Source organism: Vidua chalybeata, chromosome Z (assembly GCF_026979565.1).
Source record: "Vidua chalybeata isolate OUT-0048 chromosome Z, bVidCha1 merged haplotype, whole genome shotgun sequence".
Taxonomy (NCBI): domain Eukaryota; kingdom Metazoa; phylum Chordata; class Aves; order Passeriformes; family Viduidae; genus Vidua; species Vidua chalybeata.
This window is the reverse complement of record NC_071570.1, coordinates 67,232,665-67,257,381: the sequence shown is the minus strand read 5'-3', so window position 1 is coordinate 67,257,381 and position 24,717 is coordinate 67,232,665. Positions and strand designations below refer to the sequence as shown.

General features: G+C 52.7%; 3 protein-coding genes across 3 annotated transcripts; all 3 read left to right on the top strand.

Moving 5' to 3' along the window:
• Positions 1–954: 954 nt before the first annotated feature.
• Positions 955–5,357, top strand: LOC128782110 (uncharacterized). The gene is made up of 6 exons (XM_053932270.1): positions 955–1,958; positions 2,214–2,401; positions 2,548–2,668; positions 3,267–3,868; positions 4,215–4,332; positions 4,708–5,357. Exons 1-4 carry the CDS (start codon positions 989–991, stop codon positions 3,275–3,277), a joined length of 1,290 nt encoding a protein of 429 aa, XP_053788245.1. The 5' UTR covers positions 955–988; the 3' UTR covers positions 3,278–3,868; positions 4,215–4,332; positions 4,708–5,357.
• A 4,587-nt stretch (positions 5,358–9,944) lies between these two features.
• Positions 9,945–14,347, top strand: LOC128782109 (uncharacterized). Its single transcript, XM_053932269.1, has 6 exons — positions 9,945–10,948; positions 11,204–11,391; positions 11,538–11,658; positions 12,257–12,858; positions 13,205–13,322; positions 13,698–14,347. Exons 1-4 carry the CDS (start codon positions 9,979–9,981, stop codon positions 12,265–12,267), a joined length of 1,290 nt encoding a protein of 429 aa, XP_053788244.1. The 5' UTR covers positions 9,945–9,978; the 3' UTR covers positions 12,268–12,858; positions 13,205–13,322; positions 13,698–14,347.
• Positions 14,348–18,938: 4,591 nt separating this feature from the next.
• Positions 18,939–23,661, top strand: LOC128782113 (uncharacterized). The gene is made up of 6 exons (XM_053932274.1): positions 18,939–19,942; positions 20,198–20,385; positions 20,532–20,652; positions 21,251–21,852; positions 22,199–22,316; positions 22,692–23,661. Exons 1-4 carry the CDS (start codon positions 18,973–18,975, stop codon positions 21,259–21,261), a joined length of 1,290 nt encoding a protein of 429 aa, XP_053788249.1. The 5' UTR covers positions 18,939–18,972; the 3' UTR covers positions 21,262–21,852; positions 22,199–22,316; positions 22,692–23,661.
• The last annotated feature ends 1,056 nt before the right edge of the window (positions 23,662–24,717 follow it).

Sequence of the window (24,717 nt, the reverse complement as noted above, 5' to 3'; positions counted from 1 at the left end):
AAAAAAAAAAAAAAAAAAGAATAACTGAAGCATTTCAAAAAGTCCCCAGACTGAAAATTGTGCCCCAACACAACAACCCCAAAGTCCAAAGTCTATGTAGTGTGTCAGGAAGCTCAGGAATGAACCTGCAAGGCTTGGATAAACATCATTGGTGTCCATCCCCCAGAGCACAAGCAGCTCCCCAACAAGACTTCAAGACTAAAGGACAAAGCTTCCCCCTCCAGCTCTCCACAGCAGCTCTAGGGAGTCTCTTTCCATTGCAAGATCTCCTTTTTCAGTCTACAGTGACAAGAGTTTTTTACAAGAGGCATTGGCATTGGAACCCTCCCCAGATGGGGAGAAGAAAAATAAGAGGTGATTTCTGAGGAAAGGATGTTTGGGAAGACACAAGCATGAGTTCACTGTGACTGTAGGCCATGAATCCCTTGCATAAAGCAACATCCATCCATGGGACAGCACTTTAGCTTTGATGACAATGCTGAAAAAATTGCTGCCCCTTCTTGCTGCTCTTGCTGATTCCACAGAAAATGTGCCAAGTCTGCCAAAGACAGGCAGGCATGGTGAGATAACAATAGCTAGTCTGCTGAAAAGGAGACCAAATAAATGTTTTCTAATCCCCCCTTTTCATCCTTTCCCCAGCCAAGACAGAGCAATGTCCTTCCTCTCTGCAGTCACTGGTGACCCAGGCACGGGATGCAGCGTGGGGACAGAGCCCGCCACCGCTCCCAGTGGCCTCGCCAGGGGCTTCCCTTGCGCTGCCCATCCCTTCCCTGCCGTGCCGACCCCGGCCGGCCCCGGCAGCCGCCCGGCCCACGCCGTGCCCGCAGCCCCGGCTCTGCCGCGCTCGTCCCTGCCAAGTCCGGCCCGCGCAGGGGCCGCGCTGGGCGCGCGCGGGCCCGTGCGCAGCGCCCCCCTCAGGCCGCGCGCCGCCGGCGCAGCCGCGGCCGTTGCGCTCCGGCCGTTGTGGCACCAGTCGGCGATCAGCGCCATGGCAGAGCTGCCGCTGCCCGCCGGGCTCAGCGCCAGCACCTTCCCCGCCAAGCTGTGGCGCCTGGTGAACAGCCCCCGCGTCCACTCCGTGCGCTGGGACAGCCGGGCCCGGGGACTGCTCATCGACCGCTCCCTTTTCGAGCGGGAGCTGCTCAGCCCGGGCGACGCCCAGGGGCCGGCCCCGCACACCTTCAGGGCCACGCAGTTCCGCAGCTTCGTGCGCCAGCTCTACCGCTACGGCTTCCACAAGGTGCCGGGCTGGGTTGGCTCGGCTGCGCCGGGCGATGCCGGGACCTGGCTCCACTACAGCAACCCCTGCTTTCGCCGCGACCGCCCCGACCTCCTGCTCCGCATCAGGCGCCGGAGCGCGGCCAACAGGCGGCGGCCGGCGGCGGGGCAGGAGGGCCGCAGGCGCCCGCCCTGCGGCTCCCAGCAGCTCCCCGGGGCGCGGCCGCTGCCGGACGGGCGGGACGGGCGCAGTCGCTTCCAGCCGCTCTCCAGGGAGCGGCCGCCGCTGCCGCCCGGGCGCCCGCCCAGCGGCTTCCTCCTGCTGCACAGGGAACGGACGCTGCCGGACGGGCGGGAGCTGCGCAGTCCCCGGCCCGGCCGCTTCCAGCAGCCCCCCGGGGAGCGGCCGCTGCTCGCCCGGCGCCCGCCCTGCAGCTTCCACCTGCTGCACAGGGACCGGCCGGTGCCGGCCCGGCGGGAGGGGCCGAGCCGCTTCCGGGAGCTCTATGGGGAGCAGCCGCTGCCCGCCGAGCGGGAGGTGCTACGGGTCCCGCCCTGCGAGTTGCTCGCTTTCCACGGGGAGCCGCTGCTGCCGCTCGGGCGGGAGGGGCCCCGCAGCCGCTTCCAGGAGCTCTGCGGGGGGCAGCTGCCTCCGATCGACCGGGAGGTGCTCAGGATCCCGCCCTGCAGCTTCCAGCATCTCCACAGGGAGCAGCAGCCCCCAGCCTACGACCCACGAGGTAGGAAAAGAGTTGTAGCCTTTGGAAAATCCAAAAGGTCATGAGAAGTGACCATTTGAAGTATTTTTCCACAAGGCTCTGTCATTCTCGGCCCGAAATTGTCAAGCCTATTAAGAAGGGGCACCTAGAAAGCCAAAAGATTCTCTGCCTGCTTTTCCTGCATGCTTTCTGTGATGTTTGATCCAAGGCAGCAACAGAGATCTGTGTCCCAGAGCCACGTTGTGGAGCGTGACCAATGTGTTTGGATTCTTGCAGCCACCTCAGACACTTCAGCCCCCAGCGCTCCATCTAGCAGTGCAGGCTGTGCAGCATCGATGGCCTCCAGCTCAGCCTGGAATGCACCTGAGGAAAAGGAATGGCCACCAGTGGATCTTGGCTTTGCTGTAGAGCAAATGATCCAGGAGATCAGGAGATCCCTGCCTGAAAGGTCTCCCTCTGCTCAGGTAACCTATTGGAGGGGAATGGAAGAGGCTGGGCTGAGAGCTTTTGAATGTTGTTACATGGAGAAGGAGAGTAACTGTATCCTTGATGTGATTCCAACAAAATACTGAATGATCTGTATTTTTCTTTTTTTCTCTGGTTCTTTAAGGGCAATATTAATGTTGCCCCTGAGTCTTCAGGAGGGGAGCCTGTGAACCGGGCTGCAGCAGAGGAAACTTCATCAGGCACGGAGAGCTGCGGGAACAGTTCCCCAGAGCCCGAGGAGCTTGGTAAGGACAAAGCCCCCATTGGTTTAGAGAGGTGTGAGACGGCTGCTCTGAGCCTGCCTCTGGCAGGAAGGGAGATGAGAAGAGTTGAGTTCTTGTCTGCAGGGTTGGTGCTTCCTGGTGCCTTTAGTTCAAAGGCACATGAACAACCTCCCTGAGCTCTGCCCTCCATGCTTCTCCAGAGGCTCTGACACGGAGTCCTCTGCTGTGGCAAGAGAGCAGGGAATAAACCTGACCTTGTGGGGGTTGTGCCACCAAGCTGGGTGTCCCAGTTTGGTTCATAACTCAGCCCCCAGCAGCCTTCAGCCATTTCAGTGAGCACTGTGGTCTCTCTGTCACTGGGACTGTCTGTGTTTCAAACTCTTGTGGGTGCCATTTGCACTGTGGGTGCTGAGACTTTATCAGGATACTTAAATACTTTACACAGCTCAGTTTTGAACACTTGGAAGGATCCCTGTTCTTTAAAGAGCAGGCTTCAAATTGCCAAGCGAGAGTCTGCCTTTCAGGCCGTCTTTTAAAGTCCCTGATAGAAGGACAATTGGCGCTCAAGGGACACTTGCACAAGGGCCAGTATTGACTCAGTGTTCCCTTTGCTTCCCAGATCCCGTGTGATCAGCTTCTCCAGGAGGGCTGCCCTGTGTGGCAGGAAGAGACAGAGGGAGAGCCTGTGACCACTGGGCAGGTGGAATTCCTCTATCTCTAGTTATATTTATAGATGTATATAGTTATATTTATTGATCTATGTAGTTGTGTTTAGAGATTTATGTAGTTATATTTATCTATCTATATAGAAAGAGATTTGTATAGTTAATTTATTTTTAGTTTTAGGTGTATATATTTATATTTTTAGATGTGCAGTTATAGTTATAGATATCCATAGTTGCATTTATACATGTGTATAGTTACATTTACATATATATAGTTTCATTTATAGATAGGCATATTTATATTGATATATGGGGGCTTAGTTACATAGATTGATATCTGTATAGGTATAGGGCTGTTTTTAACCTCTTCCCCTGCTCTGCTTCCTCCCTCACCTCTTGCTTTTCCCCCTGTGCCCCCTCTGTCCCCTCTCCCTGTGCTGGGTCCGAGCTGGCGGCCGGGCCGGGCGGAGCAGCAGTTCCAGCCCCGGGTGTCCCTGGAGCGGTGGGAGCTGCCGGTGGCCCCAGGCACTGTCCCCTGAGGAGCTGCTGCAGGACGGTGAGACTGAGGGGGCTGAGGGGGCGGTGACGCTGAAGGGACGGTGACCCTGAGGTGCTGCTGGGGCTGAGGGGTGTGGGACAGCCCAGGGCGATGGTGGCGCTGAGGTGACGGGGAAGTGGCCCAGGCCGAGGGGGTGGCGGGTCTAGGGGAACGGGATGGGTCAGAAGGGACTGATGGGGTGAGAGGACTGTGAGGGGCTGAAGAAACTGAAGGGGGCTGGGGGTTTGCCGAGAGCATGGCGGGGCTGAGGGGATGGAGGGGCCAGCAGGGAGCACAGAGGGCTCCGGGACTGCAGCTCTGCCAGGCCTTGGAACCAATTCCAGGGCCTCCGCTTTTGCCACAGCTGCAGTGAAGACCTAGAGGACAGCCGGAGACTGACGGGAGCCAGCAGGGAGAAGCTGAAGGCCAGCAGCAAGAGCAGGGAACGGGGACCTGCTGCTGCCACGCTGGAGAGAGCCCGGGTGAGGCCACAGGGCCGGGGAGGCAGGGTGGGGCTGAGGGTGGCGTGGGCTGTGGCCGTGGGGGCTGTCCAGCGGGGCAGGAGCGGGCCCTGCCCGTGCTGGGGCTGCTCAGCGCAGCTGCCCCGGCCGGCACAGGGGCTGTCCTTGGGCAAGGCAGCTGTGCCGGCAGGGCCCGGGAGCCGTGCCGGCTGTGCCGGGCTGCCGGGGCTGCGGGACAGTCCCGCCGCGGCCGCGCTCCCGCAGCCTGGCCCGCTCGGCTGCTTTTTCTTTCTAACCCTCTGGGGAGGCTCCGAGATCTTCTCTTCCCTGATGCAAGTGCAGCTGCTGCCAAGGGAAACGTCCCCGTACTGACTCAGTGTTCCCTTTGCTTCCCAGCTGTGCCATCTGCTGTCCCTGTCCAGGAGAGCTGCTCTGCACGGGAGGAAGAGACCGAGGGAGAGCCTGGGGACATCGGCGGCTGCAATCCCTTCTGATCTAGTTCTGTTTATGGATGCATAGAGTTAGACTTTGATAGTTACAAGTATAGGGATATTTACACACGTAGACTCATATTTGTATAGGTGTCTATGTATGTGTATTGTTATATTGATGCATGTATATTGATCTGTTTGCATCTCTAGTTATGTTTACATACTTGTACAGTTTTGTAGCTGTGTAGTTCTATTGCTGGGGTTGTATGGATTGTTTTATTGGCCCATTGATATTTGTATATTTATAGATAGGTTTGTTATGTGTATATTATATATGTCATATATGTAATGAAATACATAATACATATTTACATCTGTATATTCTTATGTATTTACTTCTATTTAAATATATATGGAGTTGCATAGTTCTAAAATTCTATTAATTTAGTTCTGGATCTGAGATTCTTTTGAAAGGGATATTGATATTTCTGTATTCGTACATGGGCCATACAGTTGTAGTAATATGTAAAAAATTTAAGTGTTAAACTTCAATTCATATTTGTGTATATTGAGTTGTTGTAGAGAGTTGCAATAAATTAATTTTTTTTAACTGAAGCTGATATTTGCATATATTTACAAAGCAGGATCCTCACAATAAATTAGATTTTAAACTTAAATTGATATTTGCATGATTATACATTGGCAGCACATGTGTAGCAATTTAAAATAATTTTTTTTTTAAACTTAAGGGGTTTCTTGCATATTTGTACATTACTAGTGCAGATGTAACTATCTGCAATAAATGCAGTGATTCAACTGAAAGAAGTATAGGTTTGTGCTACCCAAAGCCATGAGCAGATGTAAATGCTGGAGGATTTTGGCCATGAAAATCTCCAGCCATGCCCAGGACTTGCACTCGGGCTGGGGAAGGGAAGCGCAGATTTGGGATGGCAGCAGAGCTACACGTTGGCTCAGAACTCGCTGCAGAGGCCTGCTGAGGAAACTCCAGGACTCCACTGAGAGTAGAACTCCAAGCAGGAGCCACCAGGGATGACAAATCCAACCCCATCTCAGGGGCAGCTCTTTAGGCAGCGTTCCAAGTGTCCCTCTGAAGTTCATCCTGGAGACCAGAAGCCAACAGGGATCCCGAGCCAGCTCCGCTGCCTTTGGCAGCACTTTGGCAAATGAGCTGCAGCAAGGGGGAGGCAACAGTGACTGTGACTGATGCAGGCTGGGGATGAAGGAAGGGCCGTGGACACAAGTGCTGACATGCTCCAAAATACAGAAGTCTGGAGAACTGGGAAGCAACAAGTTCTGACAAGCACTGAAATGATGGGAGCCCTTTGTGTGAAGTTCCCTGAAGGAACTCCCAGGGAAATGGATACTATAATAAGTAGTACCAGAATACACAAATGTAGTAACACTAGGAGACGGTGTATATGACCCACAGGCAATGGCTTAGAAAAAGATCAAGTATATATTTTATATAATCTATTTATTATAGTATCTATATTAAAATATATAATATTTAGTATATAGATTATAAATTACATATATGATAAATTCATATGTGTTGTGTGATACATTTTGATATATTTTGATAAATATTTTCATTTCATATAGATTTGATATATTCCTCCAACTTGGGAGAGTGAAGATGTACAGCAGTCCAAAACCTTCTGCCCACACAGCAGTCAGCCCCGGGTGTTTGCATGCACACCCACCCACTGTCCGTGCTCTTCTCAGCATCTCAGGGCTGCTGTTTGCACAGAATTGGGATGAATTTAACTCGACAGACCCACGAGTGGGGTGTCCAGCTTGTCGTGAACACTCATGTGGCAAGGCACAACACAGAGCTCTCAAATCACATTATCACAGGTCCTTTCATTCCTGCTGGGCACTGAGGAACTCCTAAAAGCACCAAAGACACAGAAAAGAGGTGGAAAAAATTGGCACCATGCTAGTGCTGGTATCCTCATGGAGGAAAATCTGTTGGGTTTCTTAAGGTCGTAGCTATCTAAAAACTAGGAAAACTGCTCAGCCCCAGTAGCCCAGTTGTGAATGGTTTTCTTGACTTGGCAAAATTGGGTTGTTAACAGTGGACTCTGTCCTTGGTTCAAATCACCAGCCCTGACCTGCAGACAAAAGCACCACCACCAGCACAAGCTACATCAGTCAATTTTCTCAAAAAGCTGTGTTAAATTTGTGAGTGGAAAGGAAAACCTGTCAGACCCTGTGGATTAATGACAAGACTCTGAACAACAGTTCCAAAGCAAAGGACAGCAGGTTCTCTCCGGGACACTCCTTTGCTCCAGGGCAGCCGGGCTGCCCTGGCTGCCCAGGGCCCTCTGCGCTCCACGGGCTCTGCAGAGCTGCACTGCAGGGAGGCAGCTTCGGGCACCTCAGCCCCTGGGCAGGAGTGACTTCTTGGTCTGGACAGCTGCCTGTGGGCAAATGCAGGGTGCTGGCCTTCTGCTCTTGGCCCTAGCCCGGCCTTGCAGGGCTAATCCTGTTCCCTGTCTCAAATGTGCTAAAGACAGACTTGCTTGTTTCCAGCTCTGCACAGCATTGATTTGCACCACCAAATACTGAAGGACTAAGGCCTGAACAACAGGCCCTGACTGAAGCCTCAACAACAGGACCTGAGCCAAAGCTGCCCTCTAGATGACCTTTCCAGCCAAACGTTCTATGTATCTGCTTCTTAACCAAGTGTTGCTATCAGAAGGATCGATGCATCCATTCATTGGTGAAACATGTCTTCACCTTCTGGCATTAGGAAACCGGATAAGACCACCTCTGGCCTTGGTTCCTCCTTGAGCCCTGGGCAGGCTTGGGGTGAAAACCAAGAGGAGAATGAAATCAGATGTCCCCAGAGCAGAAGCTCTGTCACATTGCTCGTCCAGCGCTATCAAAGCTGGGCTACTCTTACAGCGCTGTCAGAAGCCTCGTGGCTGGCAAAGGTGGAGGCACCTCAGGATTTCCCAGATACATCACCAGATACCCCAAAGGATTGGGCTATCTGGTGATGTATCTTTCTTTTCTAATAATGATGAAGTGCATTGCTTAGCTTTTCCTTTATTCCTTTTTTGCACTTTTGCATTACAGTAAATGGCACTATTCCATCAGCTGGTGTCTGTGTCTGTGTCTCTGGCCCTCCCCACTATCAAAACAAATACACAGCCAGTTTGGCATGAGACCTGCCTCTCTGCCAGCCCACCTCTTGGAAAATACCCCTGATGGCCATCTCCACAAATGAAATTCCCACTTTGTGTTGTAGTGTACAGCTACGCAAACAGAGCAAAAAGGCTTTGTGAATTTGAAATGGGAGTTTCTGTTTCCTAAACTTAAAGCTGGAGTTTCTGTTCTGTATTTTTACGTGTATTCATCCTTTCCCCTGAAGCTATTCCCATTGGATTTTACCTATAATGCATTCATACTGGGCATTGTTCTATTGGTTTCACCTTATCTCTTATTTTCCCCTATATAACCTGTAACTCAGCCCCTGATCATGGTCACTTGTACGTGCGGCGATCGGGCAAATACAACCTACTTTGGACTGCACAACAAGTGTTCAATCTCTTGAGTCTCTTTATCCTGGTCATGGTAGCGCTCTCAAAATAGCTCTGTCTGTATCAAACAAACCCCAAAGGTAGTTGTTGCTTCTCTCCGACTGCTCCCGGCATTGCCTGGCCAGCGCCCCGGGAAAAAGGAGCCGGGCGAAAACAAGGAAGTCGGAGAGAAAAGAAGCAACACTTTGCAGCTTCCTTTTCTGCAGGCAGGTGAGAAAAGGAGGCACTCCCAGCTCTGGACACCTCCAGAAACCAACTGCTTTCAGCAGTCACAACCCTGAAATATCAACCTCCTGCCTTAAGCTGCCACTGGGAGCTCCCACAAAGAGGCTTTTTGTCCAAGGATAGCCACAGAAGAGCTTGAGGATGGAGCAGTTTGAAACACCACTCCTTCAGAGATTAAACCGCCCTTTATCAAATGAACACACGCCAACCTGTCTCAAAGGGAAAGCAGGCAGGAAAGAGAAGTTCCTCTCCCACAACAGCAAACTCTGTGCTTCCTTCTGTTCCAGCTGGAGAGTGGAGGCCATGGGTTGCTCCTCACTTTGGGAAGGGGCCCTGGGAATTGGCCTGATCTGGGAGGGCAGCGAAGGGAAGTTCCCCAAAAAGTAGGAAGAGATTCTCTGGAAGCAATAGATTATGACAATATTTCTGCAGAAAATTAAAAAAAAAAAAAAAAAAAAAAAAAAAAAAAAAAGAATAACTGAAGCATTTCAAAAAGTCCCCAGACTGAAAATTGTGCCCCAACACAACAACCCCAAAGTCCAAAGTCTATGTAGTGTGTCAGGAAGCTCAGGAATGAACCTGCAAGGCTTGGATAAACATCATTGGTGTCCATCCCCCAGAGCACAAGCAGCTCCCCAACAAGACTTCAAGACTAAAGGACAAAGCTTCCCCCTCCAGCTCTCCACAGCAGCTCTAGGGAGTCTCTTTCCATTGCAAGATCTCCTTTTTCAGTCTACAGTGACAAGAGTTTTTTACAAGAGGCATTGGCATTGGAACCCTCCCCAGATGGGGAGAAGAAAAATAAGAGGTGATTTCTGAGGAAAGGATGTTTGGGAAGACACAAGCATGAGTTCACTGTGACTGTAGGCCATGAATCCCTTGCATAAAGCAACATCCATCCATGGGACAGCACTTTAGCTTTGATGACAATGCTGAAAAAATTGCTGCCCCTTCTTGCTGCTCTTGCTGATTCCACAGAAAATGTGCCAAGTCTGCCAAAGACAGGCAGGCATGGTGAGATAACAATAGCTAGTCTGCTGAAAAGGAGACCAAATAAATGTTTTCTAATCCCCCCTTTTCATCCTTTCCCCAGCCAAGACAGAGCAATGTCCTTCCTCTCTGCAGTCACTGGTGACCCAGGCACGGGATGCAGCGTGGGGACAGAGCCCGCCACCGCTCCCAGTGGCCTCGCCAGGGGCTTCCCTTGCGCTGCCCATCCCTTCCCTGCCGTGCCGACCCCGGCCGGCCCCGGCAGCCGCCCGGCCCACGCCGTGCCCGCAGCCCCGGCTCTGCCGCGCTCGTCCCTGCCAAGTCCGGCCCGCGCAGGGGCCGCGCTGGGCGCGCGCGGGCCCGTGCGCAGCGCCCCCCTCAGGCCGCGCGCCGCCGGCGCAGCCGCGGCCGTTGCGCTCCGGCCGTTGTGGCACCAGTCGGCGATCAGCGCCATGGCAGAGCTGCCGCTGCCCGCCGGGCTCAGCGCCAGCACCTTCCCCGCCAAGCTGTGGCGCCTGGTGAACAGCCCCCGCGTCCACTCCGTGCGCTGGGACAGCCGGGCCCGGGGACTGCTCATCGACCGCTCCCTTTTCGAGCGGGAGCTGCTCAGCCCGGGCGACGCCCAGGGGCCGGCCCCGCACACCTTCAGGGCCACGCAGTTCCGCAGCTTCGTGCGCCAGCTCTACCGCTACGGCTTCCACAAGGTGCCGGGCTGGGTTGGCTCGGCTGCGCCGGGCGATGCCGGGACCTGGCTCCACTACAGCAACCCCTGCTTTCGCCGCGACCGCCCCGACCTCCTGCTCCGCATCAGGCGCCGGAGCGCGGCCAACAGGCGGCGGCCGGCGGCGGGGCAGGAGGGCCGCAGGCGCCCGCCCTGCGGCTCCCAGCAGCTCCCCGGGGCGCGGCCGCTGCCGGACGGGCGGGACGGGCGCAGTCGCTTCCAGCCGCTCTCCAGGGAGCGGCCGCCGCTGCCGCCCGGGCGCCCGCCCAGCGGCTTCCTCCTGCTGCACAGGGAACGGACGCTGCCGGACGGGCGGGAGCTGCGCAGTCCCCGGCCCGGCCGCTTCCAGCAGCCCCCCGGGGAGCGGCCGCTGCTCGCCCGGCGCCCGCCCTGCAGCTTCCACCTGCTGCACAGGGACCGGCCGGTGCCGGCCCGGCGGGAGGGGCCGAGCCGCTTCCGGGAGCTCTATGGGGAGCAGCCGCTGCCCGCCGAGCGGGAGGTGCTACGGGTCCCGCCCTGCGAGTTGCTCGCTTTCCACGGGGAGCCGCTGCTGCCGCTCGGGCGGGAGGGGCCCCGCAGCCGCTTCCAGGAGCTCTGCGGGGGGCAGCTGCCTCCGATCGACCGGGAGGTGCTCAGGATCCCGCCCTGCAGCTTCCAGCATCTCCACAGGGAGCAGCAGCCCCCAGCCTACGACCCACGAGGTAGGAAAAGAGTTGTAGCCTTTGGAAAATCCAAAAGGTCATGAGAAGTGACCATTTGAAGTATTTTTCCACAAGGCTCTGTCATTCTCGGCCCGAAATTGTCAAGCCTATTAAGAAGGGGCACCTAGAAAGCCAAAAGATTCTCTGCCTGCTTTTCCTGCATGCTTTCTGTGATGTTTGATCCAAGGCAGCAACAGAGATCTGTGTCCCAGAGCCACGTTGTGGAGCGTGACCAATGTGTTTGGATTCTTGCAGCCACCTCAGACACTTCAGCCCCCAGCGCTCCATCTAGCAGTGCAGGCTGTGCAGCATCGATGGCCTCCAGCTCAGCCTGGAATGCACCTGAGGAAAAGGAATGGCCACCAGTGGATCTTGGCTTTGCTGTAGAGCAAATGATCCAGGAGATCAGGAGATCCCTGCCTGAAAGGTCTCCCTCTGCTCAGGTAACCTATTGGAGGGGAATGGAAGAGGCTGGGCTGAGAGCTTTTGAATGTTGTTACATGGAGAAGGAGAGTAACTGTATCCTTGATGTGATTCCAACAAAATACTGAATGATCTGTATTTTTCTTTTTTTCTCTGGTTCTTTAAGGGCAATATTAATGTTGCCCCTGAGTCTTCAGGAGGGGAGCCTGTGAACCGGGCTGCAGCAGAGGAAACTTCATCAGGCACGGAGAGCTGCGGGAACAGTTCCCCAGAGCCCGAGGAGCTTGGTAAGGACAAAGCCCCCATTGGTTTAGAGAGGTGTGAGACGGCTGCTCTGAGCCTGCCTCTGGCAGGAAGGGAGATGAGAAGAGTTGAGTTCTTGTCTGCAGGGTTGGTGCTTCCTGGTGCCTTTAGTTCAAAGGCACATGAACAACCTCCCTGAGCTCTGCCCTCCATGCTTCTCCAGAGGCTCTGACACGGAGTCCTCTGCTGTGGCAAGAGAGCAGGGAATAAACCTGACCTTGTGGGGGTTGTGCCACCAAGCTGGGTGTCCCAGTTTGGTTCATAACTCAGCCCCCAGCAGCCTTCAGCCATTTCAGTGAGCACTGTGGTCTCTCTGTCACTGGGACTGTCTGTGTTTCAAACTCTTGTGGGTGCCATTTGCACTGTGGGTGCTGAGACTTTATCAGGATACTTAAATACTTTACACAGCTCAGTTTTGAACACTTGGAAGGATCCCTGTTCTTTAAAGAGCAGGCTTCAAATTGCCAAGCGAGAGTCTGCCTTTCAGGCCGTCTTTTAAAGTCCCTGATAGAAGGACAATTGGCGCTCAAGGGACACTTGCACAAGGGCCAGTATTGACTCAGTGTTCCCTTTGCTTCCCAGATCCCGTGTGATCAGCTTCTCCAGGAGGGCTGCCCTGTGTGGCAGGAAGAGACAGAGGGAGAGCCTGTGACCACTGGGCAGGTGGAATTCCTCTATCTCTAGTTATATTTATAGATGTATATAGTTATATTTATTGATCTATGTAGTTGTGTTTAGAGATTTATGTAGTTATATTTATCTATCTATATAGAAAGAGATTTGTATAGTTAATTTATTTTTAGTTTTAGGTGTATATATTTATATTTTTAGATGTGCAGTTATAGTTATAGATATCCATAGTTGCATTTATACATGTGTATAGTTACATTTACATATATATAGTTTCATTTATAGATAGGCATATTTATATTGATATATGGGGGCTTAGTTACATAGATTGATATCTGTATAGGTATAGGGCTGTTTTTAACCTCTTCCCCTGCTCTGCTTCCTCCCTCACCTCTTGCTTTTCCCCCTGTGCCCCCTCTGTCCCCTCTCCCTGTGCTGGGTCCGAGCTGGCGGCCGGGCCGGGCGGAGCAGCAGTTCCAGCCCCGGGTGTCCCTGGAGCGGTGGGAGCTGCCGGTGGCCCCAGGCACTGTCCCCTGAGGAGCTGCTGCAGGACGGTGAGACTGAGGGGGCTGAGGGGGCGGTGACGCTGAAGGGACGGTGACCCTGAGGTGCTGCTGGGGCTGAGGGGTGTGGGACAGCCCAGGGCGATGGTGGCGCTGAGGTGACGGGGAAGTGGCCCAGGCCGAGGGGGTGGCGGGTCTAGGGGAACGGGATGGGTCAGAAGGGACTGATGGGGTGAGAGGACTGTGAGGGGCTGAAGAAACTGAAGGGGGCTGGGGGTTTGCCGAGAGCATGGCGGGGCTGAGGGGATGGAGGGGCCAGCAGGGAGCACAGAGGGCTCCGGGACTGCAGCTCTGCCAGGCCTTGGAACCAATTCCAGGGCCTCCGCTTTTGCCACAGCTGCAGTGAAGACCTAGAGGACAGCCGGAGACTGACGGGAGCCAGCAGGGAGAAGCTGAAGGCCAGCAGCAAGAGCAGGGAACGGGGACCTGCTGCTGCCACGCTGGAGAGAGCCCGGGTGAGGCCACAGGGCCGGGGAGGCAGGGTGGGGCTGAGGGTGGCGTGGGCTGTGGCCGTGGGGGCTGTCCAGCGGGGCAGGAGCGGGCCCTGCCCGTGCTGGGGCTGCTCAGCGCAGCTGCCCCGGCCGGCACAGGGGCTGTCCTTGGGCAAGGCAGCTGTGCCGGCAGGGCCCGGGAGCCGTGCCGGCTGTGCCGGGCTGCCGGGGCTGCGGGACAGTCCCGCCGCGGCCGCGCTCCCGCAGCCTGGCCCGCTCGGCTGCTTTTTCTTTCTAACCCTCTGGGGAGGCTCCGAGATCTTCTCTTCCCTGATGCAAGTGCAGCTGCTGCCAAGGGAAACGTCCCCGTACTGACTCAGTGTTCCCTTTGCTTCCCAGCTGTGCCATCTGCTGTCCCTGTCCAGGAGAGCTGCTCTGCACGGGAGGAAGAGACCGAGGGAGAGCCTGGGGACATCGGCGGCTGCAATCCCTTCTGATCTAGTTCTGTTTATGGATGCATAGAGTTAGACTTTGATAGTTACAAGTATAGGGATATTTACACACGTAGACTCATATTTGTATAGGTGTCTATGTATGTGTATTGTTATATTGATGCATGTATATTGATCTGTTTGCATCTCTAGTTATGTTTACATACTTGTACAGTTTTGTAGCTGTGTAGTTCTATTGCTGGGGTTGTATGGATTGTTTTATTGGCCCATTGATATTTGTATATTTATAGATAGGTTTGTTATGTGTATATTATATATGTCATATATGTAATGAAATACATAATACATATTTACATCTGTATATTCTTATGTATTTACTTCTATTTAAATATATATGGAGTTGCATAGTTCTAAAATTCTATTAATTTAGTTCTGGATCTGAGATTCTTTTGAAAGGGATATTGATATTTCTGTATTCGTACATGGGCCATACAGTTGTAGTAATATGTAAAAAATTTAAGTGTTAAACTTCAATTCATATTTGTGTATATTGAGTTGTTGTAGAGAGTTGCAATAAATTAATTTTTTTTAACTGAAGCTGATATTTGCATATATTTACAAAGCAGGATCCTCACAATAAATTAGATTTTAAACTTAAATTGATATTTGCATGATTATACATTGGCAGCACATGTGTAGCAATTTAAAATAATTTTTTTTTTAAACTTAAGGGGTTTCTTGCATATTTGTACATTACTAGTGCAGATGTAACTATCTGCAATAAATGCAGTGATTCAACTGAAAGAAGTATAGGTTTGTGCTACCCAAAGCCATGAGCAGATGTAAATGCTGGAGGATTTTGGCCATGAAAATCTCCAGCCATGCCCAGGACTTGCACTCGGGCTGGGGAAGGGAAGCGCAGATTTGGGATGGCAGCAGAGCTACACGTTGGCTCAGAACTCGCTGCAGAGGCCTGCTGAGGAAACTCCAGGACTCCACTGAGAGTAGAACTCCAAGCAGGAGCCACCAGGGATGACAAATCCAACCCCATCTCAGGGGCAGCTCTTTAGGCAGCGTTCCAAGTGTCCCTCTGAAGCTCATCCTGGAGACCAGAAGCCAACAGGGATCCCGAGCCAGCTCCGCTGCCTTTGGCAGCACTTTGGCAAATGAGCTGCAGCAAGGGGGAGGCAACAGTGACTGTGACTGATGCAGGCTGGGGATGAAGGAAGGGCCGTGGACACAAGTGCTGACATGCTCCAAAATACAGAAGTCTGGAGAACTGGGAAGCAACAAGTTCTGACAAGCACTGAAATGATGGGAGCCCTTTGTGTGAAGTTCCCTGAAGGAACTCCCAGGGAAATGGATACTATAATAAGTAGTACCAGAATACACAAATGTAGTAACACTAGGAGACGATGTATATGACCCACAGGCAATGGCTTAGAAAAAGATCAAGTATATATTTTATATAATCTATTTATTATAGTATCTATATTAAAATATATAATATTTAGTATATAGATTATAAATTACATATATGATAAATTCATATGTGTTGTGTGATACATTTTGATATATTTTGATAAATATTTTCATTTCATATAGATTTGATATATTCCTCCAACTTGGGAGAGTGAAGATGTACAGCAGTCCAAAACCTTCTGCCCACACAGCAGTCAGCCCCGGGTGTTTGCATGCACACCCACCCACTGTCCGTGCTCTTCTCAGCATCTCAGGGCTGCTGTTTGCACAGAATTGGGATGAATTTAACTCGACAGACCCACGAGTGGGGTGTCCAGCTTGTCGTGAACACTCATGTGGCAAGGCACAACACAGAGCTCTCAAATCACATTATCACAGGTCCTTTCATTCCTGCTGGGCACTGAGGAACTCCTAAAAGCACCAAAGACACAGAAAAGAGGTGGAAAAAATTGGCACCATGCTAGTGCTGGTATCCTCATGGAGGAAAATCTGTTGGGTTTCTTAAGGTCGTAGCTATCTAAAAACTAGGAAAACTGCTCAGCCCCAGTAGCCCAGTTGTGAATGGTTTTCTTGACTTGGCAAAATTGGGTTGTTAACAGTGGACTCTGTCCTTGGTTCAAATCACCAGCCCTGACCTGCAGACAAAAGCACCACCACCAGCACAAGCTACATCAGTCAATTTTCTCAAAAAGCTGTGTTAAATTTGTGAGTGGAAAGGAAAACCTGTCAGACCCTGTGGATTAATGACAAGACTCTGAACAACAGTTCCAAAGCAAAGGACAGCAGGTTCTCTCCGGGACACTCCTTTGCTCCAGGGCAGCCGGGCTGCCCTGGCTGCCCAGGGCCCTCTGCGCTCCACGGGCTCTGCAGAGCTGCACTGCAGGGAGGCAGCTTCGGGCACCTCAGCCCCTGGGCAGGAGTGACTTCTTGGTCTGGACAGCTGCCTGTGGGCAAATGCAGGGTGCTGGCCTTCTGCTCTTGGCCCTAGCCCGGCCTTGCAGGGCTAATCCTGTTCCCTGTCTCAAATGTGCTAAAGACAGACTTGCTTGTTTCCAGCTCTGCACAGCATTGATTTGCACCACCAAATACTGAAGGACTAAGGCCTGAACAACAGGCCCTGACTGAAGCCTCAACAACAGGACCTGAGCCAAAGCTGCCCTCTAGATGACCTTTCCAGCCAAACGTTCTATGTATCTGCTTCTTAACCAAGTGTTGCTATCAGAAGGATCGATGCATCCATTCATTGGTGAAACATGTCTTCACCTTCTGGCATTAGGAAACCGGATAAGACCACCTCTGGCCTTGGTTCCTCCTTGAGCCCTGGGCAGGCTTGGGGTGAAAACCAAGAGGAGAATGAAATCAGATGTCCCCAGAGCAGAAGCTCTGTCACATTGCTCGTCCAGCGCTATCAAAGCTGGGCTACTCTTACAGCGCTGTCAGAAGCCTCGTGGCTGGCAAAGGTGGAGGCACCTCAGGATTTCCCAGATACATCACCAGATACCCCAAAGGATTGGGCTATCTGGTGATGTATCTTTCTTTTCTAATAATGATGAAGTGCATTGCTTAGCTTTTCCTTTATTCCTTTTTTGCACTTTTGCATTACAGTAAATGGCACTATTCCATCAGCTGGTGTCTGTGTCTGTGTCTCTGGCCCTCCCCACTATCAAAACAAATACACAGCCAGTTTGGCATGAGACCTGCCTCTCTGCCAGCCCACCTCTTGGAAAATACCCCTGATGGCCATCTCCACAAATGAAATTCCCACTTTGTGTTGTAGTGTACAGCTACGCAAACAGAGCAAAAAGGCTTTGTGAATTTGAAATGGGAGTTTCTGTTTCCTAAACTTAAAGCTGGAGTTTCTGTTCTGTATTTTTACGTGTATTCATCCTTTCCCCTGAAGCTATTCCCATTGGATTTTACCTATAATGCATTCATACTGGGCATTGTTCTATTGGTTTCACCTTATCTCTTATTTTCCCCTATATAACCTGTAACTCAGCCCCTGATCATGGTCACTTGTACGTGCGGCGATCGGGCAAATACAACCTACTTTGGACTGCACAACAAGTGTTCAATCTCTTGAGTCTCTTTATCCTGGTCATGGTAGCGCTCTCAAAATAGCTCTGTCTGTATCAAACAAACCCCAAAGGTAGTTGTTGCTTCTCTCCGACTGCTCCCGGCATTGCCTGGCCAGCGCCCCGGGAAAAAGGAGCCGGGCGAAAACAAGGAAGTCGGAGAGAAAAGAAGCAACACTTTGCAGCTTCCTTTTCTGCAGGCAGGTGAGAAAAGGAGGCACTCCCAGCTCTGGACACCTCCAGAAACCAACTGCTTTCAGCAGTCACAACCCTGAAATATCAACCTCCTGCCTTAAGCTGCCACTGGGAGCTCCCACAAAGAGGCTTTTTGTCCAAGGATAGCCACAGAAGAGCTTGAGGATGGAGCAGTTTGAAACACCACTCCTTCAGAGATTAAACCGCCCTTTATCAAATGAACACACGCCAACCTGTCTCAAAGGGAAAGCAGGCAGGAAAGAGAAGTTCCTCTCCCACAACAGCAAACTCTGTGCTTCCTTCTGTTCCAGCTGGAGAGTGGAGGCCATGGGTTGCTCCTCACTTTGGGAAGGGGCCCTGGGAATTGGCCTGATCTGGGAGGGCAGCGAAGGGAAGTTCCCCAAAAAGTAGGAAGAGATTCTCTGGAAGCAATAGATTATGACAATATTTCTGCAGAAAATTAAAAAAAAAAAAAAAAAAAAAAAAAAAAAAAAAAAAAAAGAAAAAGAATAACTGAAGCATTTCAAAAAGTCCCCAGACTGAAAATTGTGCCCCAACACAACAACCCCAAAGTCTATGTAGTGTGTCAGGAAGCTCAGGAATGAACCTGCAAGGCTTGGATAAACATCATTGGTGTCCATCCCCCAGAGCACAAGCAGCTCCCCAACAAGACTTCAAGACTAAAGGACAAAGCTTCCCCCTCCAGCTCTCCACAGCAGCTCTAGGGAGTCTCTTTCCATTGCAAGATCTCCTTTTTCAGTCTACAGTGACAAGAGTTTTTTACAAGAGGCATTGGCATTGGAACCCTCCCCAGATGGGGAGAAGAAAAATAAGAGGTGATTTCTGAGGAAAGGATGTTTGGGAAGACACAAGCATGAGTTCACTGTGACTGTAGGCCATGAATCCCTTGCATAAAGCAACATCCATCCATGGGACAGCACTTTAGCTTTGATGACAATGCTGAAAAAATTGCTGCCCCTTCTTGCTGCTCTTGCTGATTCCACAGAAAATGTGCCAAGTCTGCCAAAGACAGGCAGGCATGGTGAGATAACAATAGCTAGTCTGCTGAAAAGGAGACCAAATAAATGTTTTCTAATCCCCCCTTTTCATCCTTTCCCCAGCCAAGACAGAGCAATGTCCTTCCTCTCTGCAGTCACTGGTGACCCAGGCACGGGATGCAGCGTGGGGACAGAGCCCGCCACCGCTCCCAGTGGCCTCGCCAGGGGCTTCCCTTGCGCTGCCCATCCCTTCCCTGCCGTGCCGACCCCGGCCGGCCCCGGCAGCCGCCCGGCCCACGCCGTGCCCGCAGCCCCGGCTCTGCCGCGCTCGTCCCTGCCAAGTCCGGCCCGCGCAGGGGCCGCGCTGGGCGCGCGCGGGCCCGTGCGCAGCGCCCCCCTCAGGCCGCGCGCCGCCGGCGCAGCCGCGGCCGTTGCGCTCCGGCCGTTGTGGCACCAGTCGGCGATCAGCGCCATGGCAGAGCTGCCGCTGCCCGCCGGGCTCAGCGCCAGCACCTTCCCCGCCAAGCTGTGGCGCCTGGTGAACAGCCCCCGCGTCCACTCCGTGCGCTGGGACAGCCGGGCCCGGGGACTGCTCATCGACCGCTCCCTTTTCGAGCGGGAGCTGCTCAGCCCGGGCGACGCCCAGGGGCCGGCCCCGCACACCTTCAGGGCCACGCAGTTCCGCAGCTTCGTGCGCCAGCTCTACCGCTACGGCTTCCACAAGGTGCCGGGCTGGGTTGGCTCGGCTGCGCCGGGCGATGCCGGGACCTGGCTCCACTACAGCAACCCCTGCTTTCGCCGCGACCGCCCCGACCTCCTGCTCCGCATCAGGCGCCGGAGCGCGGCCAACAGGCGGCGGCCGGCGGCGGGGCAGGAGGGCCGCAGGCGCCCGCCCTGCGGCTCCCAGCAGCTCCCCGGGGCGCGGCCGCTGCCGGACGGGCGGGACGGGCGCAGTCGCTTCCAGCCGCTCTCCAGGGAGCGGCCGCCGCTGCCGCCCGGGCGCCCGCCCAGCGGCTTCCTCCTGCTGCACAGGGAACGGACGCTGCCGGACGGGCGGGAGCTGCGCAGTCCCCGGCCCGGCCGCTTCCAGCAGCCCCCCGGGGAGCGGCCGCTGCTCGCCCGGCGCCCGCCCTGCAGCTTCCACCTGCTGCACAGGGACCGGCCGGTGCCGGCCCGGCGGGAGGGGCCGAGCCGCTTCCGGGAGCTCTATGGGGAGCAGCCGCTGCCCGCCGAGCGGGAGGTGCTACGGGTCCCGCCCTGCGAGTTGCTCGCTTTCCACGGGGAGCCGCTGCTGCCGCTCGGGCGGGAGGGGCCCCGCAGCCGCTTCCAGGAGCTCTGCGGGGGGCAGCTGCCTCCGATCGACCGGGAGGTGCTCAGGATCCCGCCCTGCAGCTTCCAGCATCTCCACAGGGAGCAGCAGCCCCCAGCCTACGACCCACGAGGTAGGAAAAGAGTTGTAGCCTTTGGAAAATCCAAAAGGTCATGAGAAGTGACCATTTGAAGTATTTTTCCACAAGGCTCTGTCATTCTCGGCCCGAAATTGTCAAGCCTATTAAGAAGGGGCACCTAGAAAGCCAAAAGATTCTCTGCCTGCTTTTCCTGCATGCTTTCTGTGATGTTTGATCCAAGGCAGCAACAGAGATCTGTGTCCCAGAGCCACGTTGTGGAGCGTGACCAATGTGTTTGGATTCTTGCAGCCACCTCAGACACTTCAGCCCCCAGCGCTCCATCTAGCAGTGCAGGCTGTGCAGCATCGATGGCCTCCAGCTCAGCCTGGAATGCACCTGAGGAAAAGGAATGGCCACCAGTGGATCTTGGCTTTGCTGTAGAGCAAATGATCCAGGAGATCAGGAGATCCCTGCCTGAAAGGTCTCCCTCTGCTCAGGTAACCTATTGGAGGGGAATGGAAGAGGCTGGGCTGAGAGCTTTTGAATGTTGTTACATGGAGAAGGAGAGTAACTGTATCCTTGATGTGATTCCAACAAAATACTGAATGATCTGTATTTTTCTTTTTTTCTCTGGTTCTTTAAGGGCAATATTAATGTTGCCCCTGAGTCTTCAGGAGGGGAGCCTGTGAACCGGGCTGCAGCAGAGGAAACTTCATCAGGCACGGAGAGCTGCGGGAACAGTTCCCCAGAGCCCGAGGAGCTTGGTAAGGACAAAGCCCCCATTGGTTTAGAGAGGTGTGAGACGGCTGCTCTGAGCCTGCCTCTGGCAGGAAGGGAGATGAGAAGAGTTGAGTTCTTGTCTGCAGGGTTGGTGCTTCCTGGTGCCTTTAGTTCAAAGGCACATGAACAACCTCCCTGAGCTCTGCCCTCCATGCTTCTCCAGAGGCTCTGACACGGAGTCCTCTGCTGTGGCAAGAGAGCAGGGAATAAACCTGACCTTGTGGGGGTTGTGCCACCAAGCTGGGTGTCCCAGTTTGGTTCATAACTCAGCCCCCAGCAGCCTTCAGCCATTTCAGTGAGCACTGTGGTCTCTCTGTCACTGGGACTGTCTGTGTTTCAAACTCTTGTGGGTGCCATTTGCACTGTGGGTGCTGAGACTTTATCAGGATACTTAAATACTTTACACAGCTCAGTTTTGAACACTTGGAAGGATCCCTGTTCTTTAAAGAGCAGGCTTCAAATTGCCAAGCGAGAGTCTGCCTTTCAGGCCGTCTTTTAAAGTCCCTGATAGAAGGACAATTGGCGCTCAAGGGACACTTGCACAAGGGCCAGTATTGACTCAGTGTTCCCTTTGCTTCCCAGATCCCGTGTGATCAGCTTCTCCAGGAGGGCTGCCCTGTGTGGCAGGAAGAGACAGAGGGAGAGCCTGTGACCACTGGGCAGGTGGAATTCCTCTATCTCTAGTTATATTTATAGATGTATATAGTTATATTTATTGATCTATGTAGTTGTGTTTAGAGATTTATGTAGTTATATTTATCTATCTATATAGAAAGAGATTTGTATAGTTAATTTATTTTTAGTTTTAGGTGTATATATTTATATTTTTAGATGTGCAGTTATAGTTATAGATGTCCATAGTTGCATTTATACATGTGTATAGTTACATTTACATATATATAGTTTCATTTATAGATAGGCATATTTATATTGATATATGGGGGCTTAGTTACATAGATTGATATCTGTATAGGTATAGGGCTGTTTTTAACCTCTTCCCCTGCTCTGCTTCCTCCCTCACCTCTTGCTTTTCCCCCTGTGCCCCCTCTGTCCCCTCTCCCTGTGCTGGGTCCGAGCTGGCGGCCGGGCCGGGCGGAGCAGCAGTTCCAGCCCCGGGTGTCCCTGGAGCGGTGGGAGCTGCCGGTGGCCCCAGGCACTGTCCCCTGAGGAGCTGCTGCAGGACGGTGAGACTGAGGGGGCTGAGGGGGCGGTGACGCTGAAGGGACGGTGACCCTGAGGTGCTGCTGGGGCTGAGGGGTGTGGGACAGCCCAGGGCGATGGTGGCGCTGAGGTGACGGGGAAGTGGCCCAGGCCGAGGGGGTGGCGGGTCTAGGGGAACGGGATGGGTCAGAAGGGACTGATGGGGTGAGAGGACTGTGAGGGGCTGAAGAAACTGAAGGGGGCTGGGGGTTTGCCGAGAGCATGGCGGGGCTGAGGGGATGGAGGGGCCAGCAGGGAGCACAGAGGGCTCCGGGACTGCAGCTCTGCCAGGCCTTGGAACCAATTCCAGGGCCTCCGCTTTTGCCACAGCTGCAGTGAAGACCTAGAGGACAGCCGGAGACTGACGGGAGCCAGCAGGGAGAAGCTGAAGGCCAGCAGCAAGAGCAGGGAACGGGGACCTGCTGCTGCCACGCTGGAGAGAGCCCGGGTGAGGCCACAGGGCCGGGGAGGCAGGGTGGGGCTGAGGGTGGCGTGGGCTGTGGCCGTGGGCGCTGCCCGGCGGGGCAGGAGCGGGCCCTGCCCGTGCTGGGGCTGCTCAGCGCAGCTGCCCCGGCCGGCACAGGGGCTGTCCTTGGGCAAGGCGGCTGTGCCGGCAGGGCCCGGGAGCCGTGCCGGCTGTGCCGGGCTGCCGGGGCTGCGGGACGGTCCCGCCGCGGCCGCGCTCCCGCAGCCTGGCCCGCTCGGCTGCTTTTTCTTTCTAACCCTCTGGGGAGGCTCCGAGATCTTCTCTTCCCTGATGCAAGTGCAGCTGCTGCCAAGGGAAACGTCCCCGTACTGACTCAGTGTTCCTTTTGCTTCCCAGCTGTGCCATCTGCTGTCCCTGTCCAGGAGAGCTGCTCTGCACAGGAGGAAGAGACCGAGGGAGAGGCTTTGAAGATGGGGCAGCTGGGATCCCTCTGCTTGCAGTTCTGTTTAGAGATACATGGACTTGCACATACACAGTGATAATTACATAGATATTTACATATGGATGTTGCCATTTGTATGGGTTTTTTCTATATGTCTGTTGTACTATTTATGGGTGTATGCTCTGTATATATTTGTATATATATATACATATATGTTTGTGATTACATATATGTGTATATATGTATCTAAGTATACAGGTATGTTGTTTCATCTGTGTTTAGTTCTATTTCCTATGTATGCAGTTTTGTTGCTATTTATGTCTGTTGATGCAGTCATAGATCTATGGCTCTTTAAATAGGTACATTGGTATTTGTATTGGTAGATGCGTCTATTTTCATACCTTCATATGTATATTGATCCATCTCCGTGTGTAATTATTTTTACGTATGTATCCAGATGTATAGCTGTATATTTGTATTGCTGTATAAATATCCATTTGTATGGATATTTATCTTGGCACAGTGATATTTGTAAATTCTATATCTCTTTATATATATATATGTTCTATATCTCTATATATATATATATATATATGTTCTATATCTCTTTATATATATATTGTATATAATATGTAATATTTAATCTATATTTACGTCTATTGTTATATATGTGTTTATATATATGTGTGTGTATATATGTATTTAGTTCTATTTGCACATGTATGGCAATCTATAGTTGTATAATTCTCTCAGTTGAGTTCTTGGTACAAGGTTGCTTGGGGAGGGAATGCATATTTCTATATTTCTATATGGGCTGTTTGCTTGTAGGATTATGTAATAAATTAAGTTGTTAAACACTTAATTGATCTTTGTGTATAGTGAGTTGTTGTAGAGGTTGGCAATAAATTAATTTTGTTAACTGAAGTTGGTATTTGTATATTTTTTTTTGTTTGTTTTTTTTTGTATATTTTTTACCTAGACTGGTTATAATAATCTAATAAATTCCTGTTTTTAACCGTAAGTGAGATTTGTATAGTTCTGTATTGTCAGTGTGGGTGTAGCACTTTGCAATAAATCACGTTTTCCAACTGAAATGGATTCTCATGTATTTGTCGGTCAGCAGTGCGGCTGTAGCAATCTGCAGGAAATGCCATTTGTCAACTGCAATGGGTGTTTTGTGATCTGTGCTACCCAAAGCCATGAGCAGATGTAAATGCTGGAGGATTTTGGCCATGAAAATCCCTGGCCATGCCCAGGACTTGCACTCGGGCTGGGGAAGGGAAGCGCAGATTTGGGATGGCAGCAGAGCTACACGTTGGCTCAGAACTCGCTGCAGAGGCCTGCTGAGGAAACTCCGGGACTCCACTGAGAGTAGAACTCCAAGCAGGAGCCACCAGGGATGACAAATCCAACCCCATCTCAGGGGCAGCTCTTTAGGCAGCGCTCCAAGTGTCCCTCTGAAGCTCATCCTGGAGACCAGAAGCCAACAGGGATCCTGAGCCAGCTCCGCTGCCTTTGGCAGCACTTTGGCAAATGAGCTGCAGCAAGGGGGAGGCAACAGTGACTGTGACTGATGCAGGCTGGGGATGAAGGAAGGGCCGTGGACACAAGCGCTGAGATGCTCCAAAATCCAGGACAACTGGGAAGCAACAAGGTCTCACAAGCACTAAAATGATGGAAGCCCTCTGTGTGAAGTGCCCTGAAGGAACTGCCAGGGGAGTTGCTGGTAGGATCAACAGTAGCAGAAGGCAGCAGGATCTGCTTATTTTACTGGGTCTGTTTCAGGACACAGGCTCTGATGGCCCCTGCTCCCAGAAAGCCTCTGCCCATGGAGGCTGCAGGGAAAAAGCAATACCACTGCAAAGAGAGGCTTTGCAGTTCAAGTCCACTGCCCTTGTGTTTAGGGGATGAATGACTGCAGTGCCAAAGCGCAGCAGCTGGGCTGCAGGGCCCCTCATAGCTGTGTGTCTTGCAGGTGCA